This window comes from Piliocolobus tephrosceles, chromosome 9 (genome assembly GCF_002776525.5).
Source record: "Piliocolobus tephrosceles isolate RC106 chromosome 9, ASM277652v3, whole genome shotgun sequence".
Lineage (NCBI taxonomy): Eukaryota > Metazoa > Chordata > Mammalia > Primates > Cercopithecidae > Piliocolobus > Piliocolobus tephrosceles.
Window position 1 is genome coordinate 120,276,293 of NC_045442.1, and position 17,308 is coordinate 120,293,600.

General features: G+C 43.8%; 1 protein-coding gene across 14 annotated transcripts in view; it reads right to left on the reverse strand.

Annotated features, from left to right (window-relative positions):
* Positions 1-12,514, reverse strand: part of CELF2 (CUGBP Elav-like family member 2) — a 169,583-nt gene extending 157,069 nt beyond the window's left edge. For 8 of the 14 annotated variants that reach the window (XM_023223298.2, XM_023223309.2, XM_023223305.2 and 5 more), the window contains exons 1-2: positions 12,074-12,514; positions 11,700-11,896 (exon numbers count right to left, since the gene is read on the reverse strand). In XM_023223298.2, coding sequence (XP_023079066.1) covers positions 11,700-11,877 — 178 coding nt within the window. In that variant the 5' untranslated portion in view covers positions 11,878-11,896; positions 12,074-12,514. Of the gene's footprint in view, positions 1-11,699; positions 11,957-12,073 lie in introns of those variants that run through there. The other 6 variants (XM_023223308.2, XM_023223307.2, XM_023223306.3 and 3 more) reach the window with 3 other exon arrangements.
* Between the last annotated feature and the right edge of the window lie 4,794 nt (positions 12,515-17,308).

A 17,308-nucleotide genomic window follows, 5' to 3' on the forward strand; every position in this document is an offset into this window, starting at 1 on the left:
TGGGAATGCGAAGGAAAAGTTCATTTCCAGCACTGCAGGGAAGTGTACAAATTAAACAATGGTTCTTCACTGATTTTTCTTAATTCATGCCACCATTTTGGTTCATACCCTCCTTTTAATAACCTAATATTCTTTTTTTTTTTTAAAAAAATTCACACATGCAAACATAAGTCAACAAAATACAAATACCCAAGGTAAGCTAACCTGACTTGAAAGAAAATATTTAAGAAGCAGCACAGAAAGTAAAAAAATAAGGACTTTTATTTCTTTCATTATGTTGCATTAACTAAATGAGAAGAAACGTACTCAGAATTGCTATTAGTTTTAGTACCTCCCTACTAAACATTCTGTGTAGGGGATGCCTTAGTAATCTGAATTTTTTAGAAAGCGGTGTTTTTTCGAGAGGAGTATTTATGAAAGCTAGTATTAACATGCTTATTTCCTTTCCTAAGTTGCGAGTCTTCTAATAACCATCTTAACAATACTTTGTCCAAATGAGCTACCCTATGTAGGCTTCTGCAACCAGGGGTGATTCCAGGTAGGGTGCAGGGGTGAGAAGGAACCAGCGTCTCACTGAAATAACCTTCCTGCCAATAGTTAGCACAGGATGCTTAGAGATCCTGCATTAAAGTGAGCAAGCTTCGTCCTCCACTGGCCACAGAACACCACTCTAACGCCAACCCACCATCTTTCAGACTGAGTATAGCTTGCAGTAAAAGAGGCTATGGAAAAGGGGATAAAGGAATGGGGATAAACACTGAAAAAATTACCCAAAAGTAATGTATTGTTGATGGTAGTTTAATCACACTGTCAACTTTGAACAAAGCACACAGAAGGGTCTCTCTGTGGCAAAGAGAACATCTGAAAGTGTCTGCATCTGTACGGTTTTCTAGTCCATCCAGTCTATACCACCTAGCAGCCTTTATTCAATTTCCACTATATGCCAGGCACCATCCTAGGCAACTTACATTCAACATTTTATAAGCAAATGGCAAAGAAACAAATTAACTTTGGGCTATTGCAAAGTTTACAATACATGTGAGAGCTCTACACACATACATACATGCCTCCTATGACAGTTAACACTATCGGTCACTCCCTGGTGCCAAGGGGATGTGGATCCATCAGGTAGAGGCTGGCGGCTCTTCCTCAGGACCCTACACCAAACACTATTACAAGGAAAAGGGTACGAGGACCAGCCTGATGCAATGCTGATGCCTTCATTATGCTAATAAGAGACCTGCACACTTTCTTTCCTGGCATTTAATGGAGAATCTTCAGAAAGGCTCAGCGTAACTTTAGCCTCTTCTTGTCCTAAACTCCCTATAGGGAGGGGAATCAAATGAAGAAAAAGGGGAAAAAGGGGAAAGAGGAGATTCCGGCATGTCGCTGAAAGGAAAAACGTCAGACGCGTACCATCACATGGCTTTGGTTCCTCTAATGTTCTCTCACTTCATCTTTATTATATGAATAGCACAGGATGGTCATGCTCTCTAGCACATTCTCTGCTAAACAGAAAACACACGCGCATGCATGTGTGCAACAGACATGGCTAATCTGAAGCTGGTTTTACATTTCAAGGTAATTGTGGCTCTCCTCTCTTTACTACAGACAATTCTTTCTCTCCTTCTGGGGCAAAGAACATGGTCTGCTCATCTTTATGTTCTCAGCACTAAGAATGATGCCTCGCACACAGTAGGCACCCAGAAGCGTCTACTGCCCCATGACTGGTGCTTTGGTAAACACTGTGTCAGCTGCCGGCACCACATTTTTCATAGTTTCTGTTCTATATTCAGTTCAACATTAAAACGGACCCAGGGCTTTGAAGGCTACCCTCACCTTAACTCATTGTTACAAAAGGGCTCTGCATTAAGCCTACGCGAGAGCTGGCCAGCGGCCCCCTCCTGGGGACTGCTGAGGGAGCTGCCTCACCAACTCCTTAACTTTCGTAACGTGCTCTAAGTTCACCACCTCTTCTCTGTAAAAGTTTGGCTCAAACTCTACATGTTGCCTGCCGTTCCAACGTTTTGAACATCAGCAGCAGTATCCCAGGGTTTAGCATTAATTGAAAGAGCTTATCTATATATAGCTTCACTCTGCACTTTAGCATCTTCAAAACTTCAATCATATTCTCTCTTTTTTTTGAGAACACAATCCCTCCTTTTAATGTCTTGCTACAGCCTTTCCCCCTTTTCATTCTCATGACTCAATGCTCTCAGGTCTTTTAAGTTAACCTCCTAGACCTTTCCATGCGGGCTCACCTTCCCGGACCTTTGCGATTCATGCGGCTCTCCTTTGGAACTCCCTCCATCTCTCCTTGATATCCTTCAACAACGTTTCTGAGTATCAGGCACAGTGGCCTAGTTAGGAGCTAAAAAGCTTTTTGTGAAAAGTGGCAGATCACCTGTTCCATAACACTTGGTGTCTGATGCATCATTGGGAACGTTTGGCATTTGAGGGGCGCAGTTCTGACCATTAGCTTGTTGAAGGCCTTGTTTCCTGTACTCCTCCCCATCCCTGATGTTTGCGTATTTCTTTACTTGACTAGGATGCAGTTCCCATTAAACTATTGTAGTATGGGAAGCATTTTTTCACCTAAAGCTAAAAAGGCAACAAAATAGCAGCAATTCACGAACTTAGTAAATGCAGACGATGCTGGAAGACTACTATGAAGAGACAGGTCTTGACTCACATGTGGGTAAAGCTGCAGAATTTGTCCTACACAAGCAATAAAGCCAACATAGCCCAACATATTTGATAATGATCAAACGCTGGCTCAGTTAAATCGTGTGGTGAGTGAATATTCTCTCGGCCCTTTGATTCTTCTCCCTAATTTCTATTTATGATCCTCCAGTAGAAATAGAGAAATTATATTCCTTTATTCTTCAAACTGATCACTGTCCACAGTGTATCTTATGGGTTTCTCCAGTGTGAATTAATATCGGAATGTGGATACCGGATTAGAAACATGTCTGTCACTTACATAGAGAATGAAAAAAAAAATGCTGATCCAAAAAACACGGCCTTGCAGTGTTTCCAAGGCCATCCTATCTGACCCACTGGCTTTACCATTGCAGCACTCCCCTGTGTAGCTAACTAGCCCCTTTTTCCATTTACAGCAAAACTCACTTCTCTGCTTGCCATCTGTGTTTGTCTATGTGACTCAGGCTTTGAGAAACTCCTGTACAGCCTAATCCACCAGCTCACACACGCCTTTTTCTTCTTGCATTCCTTTCCCTGTAACAACAACTCATCAAGGCAAATGTAGAAATATTTGAAGACATATTTGAAGACCTTGATTCTTTAATATAGGTAAGAGGTCTAGTTCACTACAAATTTCCTTAGTGTTATACCTAATATACATCACTCAGATAACCTTATGGTTGATTGATTCCCCATGGAATCTCTCAGTATGGGTCGGAACATCTTCAATTCTCCTGTCTCAGAACCCAACACATTACCGTCATCATTTCTATTTTCAGAATATATAAACCCATGTCAATCTGTCGCTAAATCATCTTATTTTAGCCTAGTTTCCACTTTTTCCCTTTTGGTCAATTATCTTTCCATTTCTTCTTAGGTTCTGATGGTTTCGAAGATCATAATGATTATTCTGTACTTATTCATGGCTGCACACCCTCGCATGCCTGTGAGCTGTTCTTGCAAAAGGTTTGGCCCACCCAATATTAGATAATGAAGCAGGAGAATGGATGGCCTCAGAATCAGTGAAATTATGATGAGTTTAGAATCTGGGGCTGTACGTCCAAGGACGAAAATTCAGTCTTTTAAGAATCTACTAACATAAGATACAAAAAGCGGTACTAATTATACTAGTGGTGTTTTACATTTCACCATGGTTGGAATTATTCAAGATAATAAACTTCTTCAAAAGGTATGTCATGATTTTTTAATTAATGCTAGAATTCTGAACACTTCTAAAATATAACTTAACTATGGTTAATTTTAAACTTTCATTAGAAGTAGACCATGAAGGAGGCAGCAAGTAAACCCTTCAACCCAAATGCCTGATTATCTGGGTTCTCTGGAGCGAAAGCGAGAAAGTGCAGGTAGGTCATGCTAAGGCAGCTCTGAGGCAATGTGTGTGTGCTTCAGAGCAACTAACAGCATCACTCTGTTGAGAGCACCTCTCCTTCTGGCCAGGAAACTGGACTTGTCCTCTCCAAAGGACTGGCTGCCTCATGTCCCATGGTATGGTAGCCAGAGTGGTACAACTGGGTGAGTGATGGTAAGGCATCTCTAGTGGGGAGCTATCTTTTTCTTGCTGGGTGCAAATAAAAAGGCAAGTGAGGCTTCTAGACAGGCAACCTAGACATGCACTCAGTGGCAAATGCAAATTGTGAGATCACCTAGACTTTACTTTTTCAATCAACCTGCAATACGTGCTGGAGGGATTCAAACAGAAGCTGCGAAACCCTGGGTTTTCTTTTCATGTTACATTTCTACCAAAGAAGTCTGTTTTCCTTTCATCCAGTGCCTGTTCTCTTTATTCTTCTGCTACTTTAATTCCAGAAAAGCAAAGCTACCGGGGAAAAGATGACTGGGGACTAGATGAAGTCTTAATGTCCCAGACAGAAGAGAAGAAAACAAAATGGTTAAAAGCAGCTATGAGCAATTTCTTTTCTTCTTTGATATTAGCTCGCTCGGTCGGTCTTTTTTGTCTCCCTCCTTCCCCTTCTTCCTCCTCTTCTCTCCAGAGATGTAAGGATCAAAATGTACCCATGAGAGGTATTATCTGCCAGGGTAGACGCTGCCCTTTGATAGAAGTCACAGAAATTCAGCACTGTGACTGATGGGCACAGTCTCGGCATCACCAGAGTATGGGGCATTTAAAGGGAATCCTTCCTGTAACTTAAAGGCGGCTTATTTAACCTTTGTCCCTGGCTTTATCTCAATCAGCACAATGGCTAGAGTCAGTATCAGTCAAAATATTTTAAAATTGCATTTCATAAAATGAACTGTTATATCTTTTAGTATAGATGTATGATGTAGGCAGTGAAGCCACCTTTCACAAGGATGCGATAAGGATCCTCCGCTGGCATAAATATAAAAACTCTGACTGCATTTTATGTTTGTCCCATAGGTCGGTCAGCCAACAATGAAAAGATGTCACAGTAAGTGATACAAAGCCTTCTGTTAACATAACATTAATTCAGGATGAGATGCCCTTCCTGTGGGCCACTGAGGCAGCACCAAAACTGGGGCTGTCCCAGAAAATCTAGGGCAGTGACCCTGGTTTTCGAGAAATGTAGGACAGAAATCCTATTCCCTACTTGTATGCATTAAAATGCAGTGTAGGTTCATCTTCCTGCAGTTTGAATTCTTTCTTAATTCCTGATTTCAAGATAACATTGCTTAAATAAACGGGCTCCCAGGTCCTTCTATTACTTAAGTGAAGTTTCCAACATGTTTTTAGGAAGAAAGGAAAGGTGTGAAACATGAAAATGACCCTCCCCACTCCAGTCCTCCATAAAGCGGCCAAGGGAGTTCCCTACAAACCTTTAACATTTTAAAGAAGAAACAAATGGTTTATAAGATAATCAACCCTCTTTAGACCATGCCAGCAGCACTCACACATTTGTTATCTTAGTGAACATGTAAAGCAACTTGGGAAGTGGATATTATTTCTACTTCATGGATAAAGAAAGCAAGGCTCATTCTCTGCACAAGTTGGCCATGATAAGTATCAGTACTAAGTCCTTTTCTCCAGGGCCTACCCTCACTCTACCATCGCACAGAAGAAACTTCTAGATTTAGGGCTACCCTCGGCCCAATTCTGAAATAAGTAAAGTTAGTCTTTGGTGTCTTTATGCTTCTCCTGTTCCTGTTTCCTTCTTCCTGTTCATTCCCCAGCAGTCTAGTCTGATTCTCAAGAAACTTTTCCATTGTACTGAACTAGACAGAGATTGAGACAAATTAAGACTTTACTAATGACTTCCTGAAAACTGAAGTAAAGCTTTTAAGATGGAGAGAAACAACGAATCACCCTATTCTAAGATCAGTTGGGCCAGCCCCAGTGTAACCCTCACTGCAGCCTGACCAAGACGAGGCTGAAACAACAAGAGCATCATAATCCTCACAAAGGCTGCTCTTGTGAAACTTAAGGTAATAACCCTTCCCAAAGGATTCATGAATGCAATTTCTGTTCTATCCAGAAAGCTCTGGCTTGCAGCACTGTTGGGCTGCAGGTGCACAGCAGTTATGCCATGACCTCCCAACACACTGCAAGAAAAAAGGAAGTTTTTTCCTTTGGTGCGTAGTGATAGTCAACAAAAGCCACTTCCCTTTTCTATTTCTTTTTGAGCTGAGAAGTTGCCAGAAGAGAGCCCAGTAAAATGTGATCAACAAGACATTTGGTTAGGTCTAAGGTGCTGTTCCTACCTTCTAATCTCAAATGCCAAGTGATTTAAATCTGTCACTAAGTTTTCATTTCCATAAAATCAGAATGACAGTATCTAACCATTTAAGTTTAGAAAAATATAAACAGTGTTCATTATAGAACACGCTTTCTCAGGGTGCTATGATCTTGGATTGTAACTTTGATTAACTAACACATTAAGAGAGTGATGATCCAAAGCACATAATTTATCTACTGATTCTAGGTTTCAAGTATGGTCTCGCTGGAACACAATTTCCTTATCTGCCAACTTCTCCCATTGAACCTCAACTGCCAACCCTTCAACTCCTCCTCCTCCTCCTCCTGGACCAGAAGCTGTCTTTCAGCATTACCAGCTTCCCTACTTCAGACCTTTGAGAGAACATTCTAGCACATCTGCTACCCTTCCTGGCCTTCTACGATGTCTGCATTGATCGCCTCCAACTCCCGGTTCTCTATGACTCTGTTTCTTTCCTCACTCAGGGATAAACAGTCCCAGAACCACAACCATCAGGGCCCACTCCAGATGGACATGATCTAAGTGCGACCGGGCTGCTCCCTGCTCTTCAACAGTGCTACCACTCTCCACCCAATTTCCCAAAGCAGTCATTTTCAACCTTTTCCATTCCTTTTAAGTCTTTAATTCACTGAGACTTCAGAAATTTCCGATTTACTGAGAAGACTGAGGGCCGGTGCCTGTATGAAGTATCTCCTATTTCTGAAACTTTGTGTTGTTACTTCCTCCTGAATGCCCCTCTGTCTCAAGTGAAGTATCTTTCCACCCTTTCACAGGCCTGAGGCAGAGTCATGGCTACCTCACATTTTCACAATCTCCTTTGCTGTACAACTTATCATTTGCTGAACAAACAAACTGCATGTCTAAGCTTCCTCTCCCTTCATGCCAGACTACTAGAAAGGCACATCTACACTCACAACCCACACATATATCCATGTATTTCCTTTCCCCACAACCTCTACCCTTCTTCTGAAATGCTCTCGGGTCCTCCCAGTCACCAAATCCTATGGTTTTTCTAGGGCTGCATCCTTGACTCTTCTGTGATACTGCAGGCTCAACTCCATCAAAACTGAACGTAATGCTCCTCTCCTCCATTCCCACCACTGACGACTGTGCTCCCAATTCTCCCAGTTAAGCCAAAGCCTCCTGGTCATCACTGACCCAATTTAGTTATCAAGTCCTCTTCCTTCCACTGTCACATCTGTCCCTCAGCCTCTCCTTCCATTCCCATGACAGAAGACATCCTGACCTCAACCCAAGTCAACACACTGCACCAGCCTCTGAGCCTCTTGTTGTGAAAATATTCCTAGAGTCTTGAGAGTCTAACAAGGGAATTTTAAATCCTTCAGCCTGAGAATGAAGGCCTGCTAAGAACTGCTCTAGCCTATAGCTCTAGGCTTCGTGACCTTCCCTTCCTCTATTTCATGTCATGTATTTCCCATTTCCTCTGAACTGTGGGAGAATTCACAGTTCCCAGAACTTGCCCTGCACTTCCGCACCTGCATGCCTGAAGCAGGCCAGTCCATCCATTTGTAATGTTCATCATGACTACTTACTGAAATCCTACTACTGTTTTCAAGATTTGGTAAAGATGCCATCTTTTTCTTCTCCCATAAGCTGCGAATTATTCATTTCTTCGCTCAATTTCCATGGCTCCAGTAAGCCCATCTCTTTCTTACTCATTTACTCTTAGCTCATGTTTTTTTGTATGAGAGTTACCTGTGGACATGCCTTCTTGTCCCTGTTATGAGTTTTTTTCTTAGAGACACTGATGAAGATAATAACAACTATGATCATCATGACCACCCTAACCAGCTCCTATTGTATCCTAGCTCTGTGGAGAGTACATCACCTGATCACACAGCAACATTACAAGGACTGCCTCTACTTTAAGATGTGATTAAGTAACATGCCCAAGGCCCGTGGCAAGGAGGCAGCAGAGCCAGGAATTAAATTTAGGGTTCTCCAATTTCAGAAGCCATGTTCTTAACTCTCTGTGGTATTGCTCACCATCTATAGATGAAACAGATGAACCCTGAATAAAACGCACTCTTCCAAAGTCCTCAAGGGGGAGAGAGTTGACTGAGCCAGAGTCCCCAGAGTTACTTAGCCTGCTTGGTCAATACATGCCCCTACAGTGAGAATATAGGGATCTCAGGCTTGAACCCTGAAAGGATGATTTCACAAGTATGACTAAGTTTTTGTGCCTCACGACCAAACAGAAGATGAAATGGAAAGTGAGGGGGAAAATCTAATTCACCAGGATTAGATGAACAGCCTGACTGTCTCTTTGCCTGGGACCATCAACATGGGAAAGGCCATGAATCAAGGCCCCTCCAAAAGCCTTACTCACATAACCCAAACCACCTCCAGTAATTCTAGTTTTTGAGACTCTGACATCAGCTCTGTGAAAACATGATAATTGTACTCTGCTGACAAAGTCTGAATCAAAGTAAATGTGAGGTCTTACTTTACATGTAAACAGGCAAAATAATAATGGCATGCATACATATCAATATGAAGAAAGTGGGGGCTGTCGCTCTCTCTAGGTAAGCGGCTAAGGGCTGTAATCCTTCGAGAGCAATGTCATTATACAGCTCAAATCCCATCACAGCAAATACCTTGACAACAGAGATGTCTGTATAACAAAAGCTCTTTCAAGCTTTGGCTGACAGCCCACATATTTTAAGCAATATTTGATGTGAGACTTGGAGTTCACAGTAATGGGAATTGACCTGTATTTCCAAAGGTAAGATTTAAATGATTTCACCTCTAACTCCTACCCCATGATATCATGAGGTGGGACTGATGTACAATCTAAACCCCTGAGTATAAAAACTAAACACAAAGACACACATGAAATCAACTCATTCTTAAAGAATGAAATTTCTTCCTTTCACTTGGGGAGCACTTAAGTAAAGGAGACTGCCCCTGACCCAGCCCTGCAACACAGCACACCAGGGCTGCTCTGCAGTGTCACCTCATGGAGACACAAAATGGTGTAGTTCATGAAGACAGAAGGACCGTGTCCAAATCTCCACTCTGTCACTTCACAGCTGGGCAAACAGGGCTGTGTTTCTTAATTTCTTATGAGCCTCAGTTTCCTCATCTGTAAAATGTGACTACCACCACCTACCTTCTGGATTTTGGTAATGACAAAATGAGAACACACGTAAAGCTCCTGACAAAGGGTCTGAGATATACGGCATGTACTCAAAAAAACTTCCCTCATCGGGCCTCCCTTCTCCTTCTGCAGACCGTGGGCTTCTGTAAACTATTTTCACCAAATTAGTAATCAGATACAGTGAATAGAAGTCAACAAAATGTATAGTCTCAAATATAGGCTGGTAGAAACTGCTGCTCATAGGAACATCTGGGCAAGAGAGAGACGAGAGAATAACTAGGCCACACACAGGTACATACTTGACTGGGAAAAAGGCCTTTTTGGCTAAGGTAAGATACATGTATTCCACGGCTGAAAGTCCCGGAAGCAGGCACCGTAACAGTAAGTGAGCTCTGACACTCTGTCAAAGGTAATTTTAAAACATGCTGATAAACCAACATTTGGAGTCACATTTTCCTGGTCAAGGATAAATTGTGGTTATTTCTCTAAAGCACACTTTACTACCTCTGGTCTAATTTTCCCTGGGTGACATTCTGGCTGCTGAGAGAGCCCTTATTTGGTGATTTTTAAATTTATTAATTTTTTTAGGTCTAGTCTATTGTCTTTCCTCAATAGCATACCATGGAAGTATTAAAACCAACTCTAGTCATCTCCATTTGGCAAACATGTAGATAACCAGTATCAGAATATGTCCAATAAAGGTATTTAATATTGCTCTCATTTGTGAAGTTTAAAAATCTGCAGACGTTCAGTTATCTGATTTTTCTATGTTTCATATAATGGGACAATCAAGTCTGTGGTGACAATATTCTATGTGCTTTTTGTAACAACTTTGCTACTATGTTTGGAAAACTAGAGTGTTACAAACACACTCTGAAGACACACATGTCCACCTTCCTAAAAGGAGTACTAGCCAGGGGCTCCTCAGTTCCTTAAGAGGCTTCCAAAGCCCTGCCAGACCCTGGCAACAACAGGGAACAAGAGGAACAGCCCAAAATTTCTCGGAGTCACAGAATGTCAGTCTTAAAGATTTCCTAGTTCTATCCTTTCACCTTGCCAGTAAGGAAAAGGCTTAGAGAAAAAAGCATGTGCCAATGTTCATGTACCCAACCAAAGTGTATATACAAGCCAAGTGATGCTTTCAGAGGTCTTAGGAGAAGCAACATAGAAATAAAATAACATGCCAGACAGAAACACTAAGGCACAGAGCAAAAGAAACCGTGAGGCCCACAGAACAACAGAGGACTCCTCACCAGAGACTGAGAGATCAAGAACAGAGAAAGAAAAAAATTTACTAAAGCAAGAAGGTTAAAACAGCAACAGAGACCAAGTGGCAGCAGCAGAGCAGATACATTAAATTCGGTCTGCGGAGAGCTTACAAAGTAAGACTCCAGGGCACAGGAGCACCACTCCTCACAATGGTTTCTGGGTCTTTATTTCATTAAGGGCACCCACTGACCCCCATCACCGTCATCTTAAAATGGAGGCAGTTCACAACTACCAGATCCTATACCTTCATCTCAACACTGATAGGGGTGTAACCCTAAGCATTTGTGAAGGTGTCCTAACTATGTCAGGCCACTAGGGTGCTGCTCCCAGCTCCAAAAGGCAGATTTACCTCATGGTCCCCACCTGACCCCCAGGAATGGGTGTCCCTCCTTCAAGGGAGCCTTTTCTCCCTCGCACCAGTGGCATCATTAACTGTTTATAAGGTACTTCGAGGTCCCCACAGGCTATGGAAAAGCGAAATGCAATTGTAATTACATGGGCAATCCTGGGAACGTAAGGGTGGGAAGAGTTAGGTCCTGAAATACAAGGCTGAGAAACGCGATTCCTCGGAGAAGCAGCCACCCCGCCCAAGCAGAGGCTGCGCTGCCTAGAAAGTGACCTCCCGGGAGCGATCACGCGCCTGGACCGAGCCTCTGCACTCCCGCCCTGCCTCGGTCCCTCCCTCCCGCCTCCAACCTGTCCCAGCGGGCGGGCGGGCGGGCGGGGGTGTGGGGAGGAGCCGGGAGCAGCCCCTGGAGCACAGGGGCCGCCAGCACCGGCTGCTTCCAGCCCTCCTGCCTGCCCGCCCTCCCTCCAGCAGGCTGGGAGCTCGGGCTGCCCCAGCGCCCCGCGACGCCCACCTGGACGCCTGGCGACCCCCGCCCCGCGCTCTGTACCTTTACTCTGCGGAGGGTTCTGACTCCGGTCCCGGAGGACGTTGATCTGGTAGACGGCTCCGTAAGGCTCAAAAAGTTCTTTCAGCTCCTTTTCCGACCACGACCGGGGGATCTGTCCGACAAACATCTTAATGGCATCTGGGTCTGGTTGGTCTGAGTGATCCAAAGCTCCGTTCATCTTGTTGGCTGTGCCGTTACTGTCAAAAACGGAACCGGGAGCTAGAGTTAGGGCGGCACGATGAGGGACAGGAAGAAAAAAATAGTGGGGGTTGGGGGGCGGGGGGGCGGGGAGGCGGAAGGAGGAGGAAGAAGAGCAGTGGCAAAGTGCCTAATGAGTCGTAGAAATTTGATGAACTAAAACAAAGCAGAGGCACCATGAGTTGCTCCTCGGCGGCGGCGAGGCTCTCACTGCGTGCTGCTGTCGAGCGGAGCCGGGGGAGCACAGGGCAGCGCCCCGCCGCCTGTCACCCAGGGCGTGGACATCTTGGAGGCTCGGGAGGCAGCTGCAAGTTAAGTGTAGGTCTAGCTCTGCAAGGCTGCCATCAACGCATCAGTGCATTATCAGCCCTTCCCTGTCTGTGGCTGGGAAAGAAAGCAGAGCTAGATGTCTGCTGGATTTCTCGCCCTCTCCCTGCCCCGCCCCCCACCCCGCCGCCCTTTTTGGGAGGTTTTTGGAAGAGAGGAGAGAGGTGGTAATAATAAAGTCACATGGAAAGAAAATGAAACACTTGGCAGTCCGTCAGATGACTAATGCAAGATGCGGGTGATGAATTTGCAGAGTGCGCGAGGCATCCATGTGTGCATCAAATTAGTACGTTGTTGCTACTCAGAATGGAAAGCGGTCCAGCTATGCAGCTCTGCGCAGCTGATTGGCTGCCCACGCCAGAGAAAAAGGCCGGAGCTGGGAGGGGGCTCGCCTTTAAAAAGCACATTGTTTATGGGACCCAGGCACAAAGGGTTTAATTCAGAGAGGCAAAGGAGATCTCAGAATTGCCTGCTTTGTGCTGGGTTAAAAAAAAAAAAAAAAAAGCAGCCCCAGAAAGTTGAGTTCCCACTAAAAGACACTGAATATTTCAAATCTCTCACACTCCATAAATTGTTCTCTGTATATCTGACTTCCAGATGTTGCACTTGAGTTCTAAACAATCACACGTTTGGGAGAGAAAAAAAGAAAGTCTGCCTTTTCTTCTCCCAGCTTCAGTAAATATTTGGGGCTGACAGAGAGCACAACCATAAGCTTTTGCATATCAGTCCTCCTCAACGCTGTTTCCCAAATCCCCATTTGGAAGAGAATGCTGTGTACAGCCTGCACATCTAGTCACCATCGAGTAATACGATGATGAAGACATGTCTTTTTTCACTTGCCCCCACCCTCTTTGAGCAGGAATAAATAGTAAAGCAAAACCACATACCCTTTTTGTGCTCCCCAACCCGCCCCAAATATACCCTGAACCCAGCTACTCTGCCAAGTGACAAGGCTGAATGCCTCTCGGCAGCACTCATTTGCAGCACTGCGCGCTTGCTCCAGCTTCTCAGCCTGTGAAAATAGAAGGCACTGAAACAAAGCAGGCAGACGCTGCCCCTACAGAGCCTCCTCCACGAGTACCCCCACCCCAGGAAGCCGAGAGGTCAGAAAGGGGACATGCTAACTAATACTAAACTGCAAGGGCCAGACATGATTTCACCGTAGCTTCCTGGTACTACTAAGGAGGTAGACAAAGATCTTACAGAGAGCTACTTACTTGGTTAAAATGAACCATCAGACAAATACACCATCAGAGCACTTTAAATCTGCTGTGGGTCTAGGATGGTCCTAAGCCTCTAAAAACAAGATACTCGTGGCTAAAAAGCCGAAACCCTATGGTAAGGAAAAATCCTGAATGAGATTGAACCTAGAGAGCAAAGTGATGTCAAATACTCTTCGCTAGATCCTGGCTTCAATTTCTACTTCTTCACATCCCCCTATTTTACCACTTTATTTTTTATCCTTGAAATAAACAATCAGACTGTCTAACTTGAAGCACTTTCAGAGCTTGCTCTAATCAACCTTATTGTTATAAAAAATGTTCTGCTGAATAAAATATTGAGTACAAAATCTTCTCTCAACAATTTTGGTGTAATGTAATGCTTGTTTATGTTAGAGCTAGATTGTTTATCTAGTTCTTGCGCACCTATCCTTTTTAAATCGCTCTTTGAGAATTCAGTCAACACTTGAACCCTGTGGGTCTGTGGCTGCGGTGGGGTGGAGGTGGAGGAGCCCCTTGCAGTACGGCATGTCATGTTCACACCCTGTCGGGGGTTGAGAGTGTGGCAAGACTTATTTCTGGGACAGGAAAGACTTGTGGTTACTGCTGTTGACAACCAACTAGAATGAAAAGAGGAAAGTATTGCCACGGGTCTCGGCTAACAGAAAAGAGAAGTTCAAAAAACTGGGCTGCTGCACCTCATCTGCGGAGCGCAGAATGTAACACAATGGAGAACGGAGTGGCACTGTACTAGTTCTCATGTCTGAACTCAGATTTCTAGAGCAAGCAGTCATCAATGCTTCTGCAAATAAGAGGCCATTTATTCTTTCTCGAAAAATATAAATTCACCAAGATGCATCAAGTAAGGGAAACAGAGGAGCCAGCCAATGCCTCATGCCTCTGGGCTATATGTGGCTAGTGTACATATGTATTTCCTCCCATGAGCCATGCTTCACTGATGCTTGGAGACCTCTCATCTAGAGGCAGTGTGGCACAGGGGCTCTGAGTTCTGGCAGCACCCCTTCCTAAATGTGCTACTCTGGGCTTCAGACTCTTCATCTATTAAACAGGGATAGCGGACTCCATCTCTTAGACTCATGTGCTTAACACAAGACACGGCACAAAATAAGGGCTCTGTCAGTGTCAGCTATTTCTACTGTTAATTCCTTCTTTGCATCTGTGAAGCATCTGAAATGCATGACCATCAAAAATCTACTTTTCAATTAAAACATTTTTATAGTATAGACTCAAACACAATTCCTATCCTAAATAATAATAATATGTGTATTTTACTCATCACTTGTATAGCAAATATTGTGATAGGTACTTTACATTTTTTTCAACCGCCCCCTGCCGCCTTTAGGCTACTTTGAAACCCACATTTACTCAGTCACATAGTGTGTCTCCATCTCCGCAGACTGCCTTCTTCTCTAGTCCTATAGAGCCACCCATGAGCACCTCTCATCTCTCTCTACATCCTTGCCAAACTACCTGCCCTTTCGGAAGTAACTTTTCCAAAGATTTGCATCAAGTTCTAAGGCCAGAACGATCCGTTCCTTAAGTAAATCCAATGATGTCCACTTGTTGTACAAGTTAAAACATTACCACCCCCACACCTTCCTGATCGAAAGCAAAATAGGTGGTCCTGTCCCATCAACCACTCTCCTGGCGCTGCTGAAATAGGTGGTCCTGTCCCACCAACCTCTCTCCTGGCACTGCTGAAATAGGTGATCCTGTCCCATTGACCACTCTCCTGGCACTGCCGAAATAGGTGGTCCTGTTCCACCAACTTCTCTCCTGGCGCTGCCAAAATGGGTGGTCCTGTCCCACTGACCACTCTCCTGGCGCTGCTGAATCACGTGCCATGAACCCCGACAGTGCTGCAGCAGCTTGGTTTACTCCCTTCTCATCCACCCAACCGAATCCTGCTCTGGACTTCCAACTCTCTCCCTGGCTGATGCTCCCTTTTAGTGGAGACTCACTGAATTCTTTCATCCTCATGGGGCTGTAGCACTGACACTTCTAAGCAAGCCAGAAATTATGTGTTCAACAGTTAAACCTTTGGAGGGACCTGCTCGAAACTATGGAAACCCAATGTGCTCTTCAAAGAGAATTAATTACAGGAATAGACACCCTAAATCTCAGCAAGACCCTTGAGAAGATCTCATAGTTACAAGAACCTCATCTTGGGCTTAGGAAATCAGACTAGCTTGCTTCTCTTCACTCCCTAGCCATTCTCAACACCCAGTACGGTGCGCCTCTTACAGTCCAAGAATTTACATCCAAATTCAAATAATATTTATTGAGGGGCTCCTCTTCGCCAGAAACCTTTGCCAAGTACTCGATATACAATACTCTTCAACGGTTCCCATTGGAATCATTATCTGTTTTGGAGATGAATCCAGTGAGAGTCACAGAGATACACTGACTTTTCCAATGTCACACAAAAGGTGCCTAGAGAATGTGGATGCAGTGAGAGGTGAAGGTCAGCTGTCTTTGCTTCACGTTCTGTGAGTTGGGTTTCTCCAGGTTGACGTTTCCCAACTCGGTGACCACTTGCGGTCCCCGGACACATGCACACACATCTCTGCTGGCACCTTGCCTACAAACTGCAATGAGATCCTGAATGCCAATTCTGCTAGTACCCTTGGCAAGGAGCCAGCTAGAAGGCTCCTCTAAGACAGACGCCATACGGAATAAGACCGCAAGTCTGCAAGCACTACGCCAGTGGGCAGTGATATTCTCAGTGTCAGACAAGATGAAAATGAAATCATGTTCAGAAAAACGATGAGTGCTTACTTTTTAGTTTTAACCCAGGCACTGGCCTACTTCCCTGTTTTAGAGGAAAAAGAACTAGATTAACAGAGTATATGCAAAATCTTCTGAGGTTCCTCTAAGCAGTAGACTATTATAATAATTGATTCAACATATTATTATCTTTACTAGTTTCAGGACAACAAGCTTTTATAAGGACCAGTGATTTGCAGGCTTCCTTTGGAAGAATGCAAACAAAAGAATGGAAATTTCTATTCTTTTATCTTGTTCTGTGGGCGGTTTTCTGTGTTGTATTTCCTTCATTGATATAAAAAGAACAAACTTACAAAATGGCTACGAGAATTGCCAAATGGCTATAAATTATTATACTAATGCTAAAAGACATAAAATGTCATCTTCAGAATGCACACTAAATCAAGAAGTACACAAAAAATGCCTTGTCTTAGAAAAATTATGTGTAAAGATAGAAAATTGGCCTGGTAGTTATTATTACTCCAACACTTTTTTTTTTTTTTTTGATCCTTGGGGTAATCCACATCAGTGCTACCCAACCTGGTGTCAGGACGGAAATGTTCTGTATTTGCACAGTCCAATATGGTGGCCAGTAGCTTCATGTGGCTAATGCGACTAAGGAACTGCATTTTTATTTAACTTCAGTTTACCTACTGTAGGTACCTACAGTTTACCTACTGAAGTTTTATTTAACTTCAGTTTACCTTTATTTACCTTCAGTTTACCTACTTCAGTTTACCTTTGTATAGCTGTAGATGCAAATATACTTGTCCTTTGCTTGGTTTTTACTGATTAGAGTTGAGATTTATCTAAACATCATTGCATGGGAGGTTTGCTTTGGAAACGCAAGAATATGGGGCCAGGAAAGCCCCATCAGTGCTTGAGACCCTCAACAGTAGGTCAGGGAACAGTGGGCCAGCAGGCCTGAGTTCTTATCCTGGCTCAGCAACCACTTAATTCTGGGATCTGAGGCTAATCATATAACCACTCTGTTGTGCCTCAGTTTTCTCACTTGTAAAACAAAGCAAGAGGATAGGCCCCATTTGGCTCTTCATTCCTATAATCCTATGGCTATGG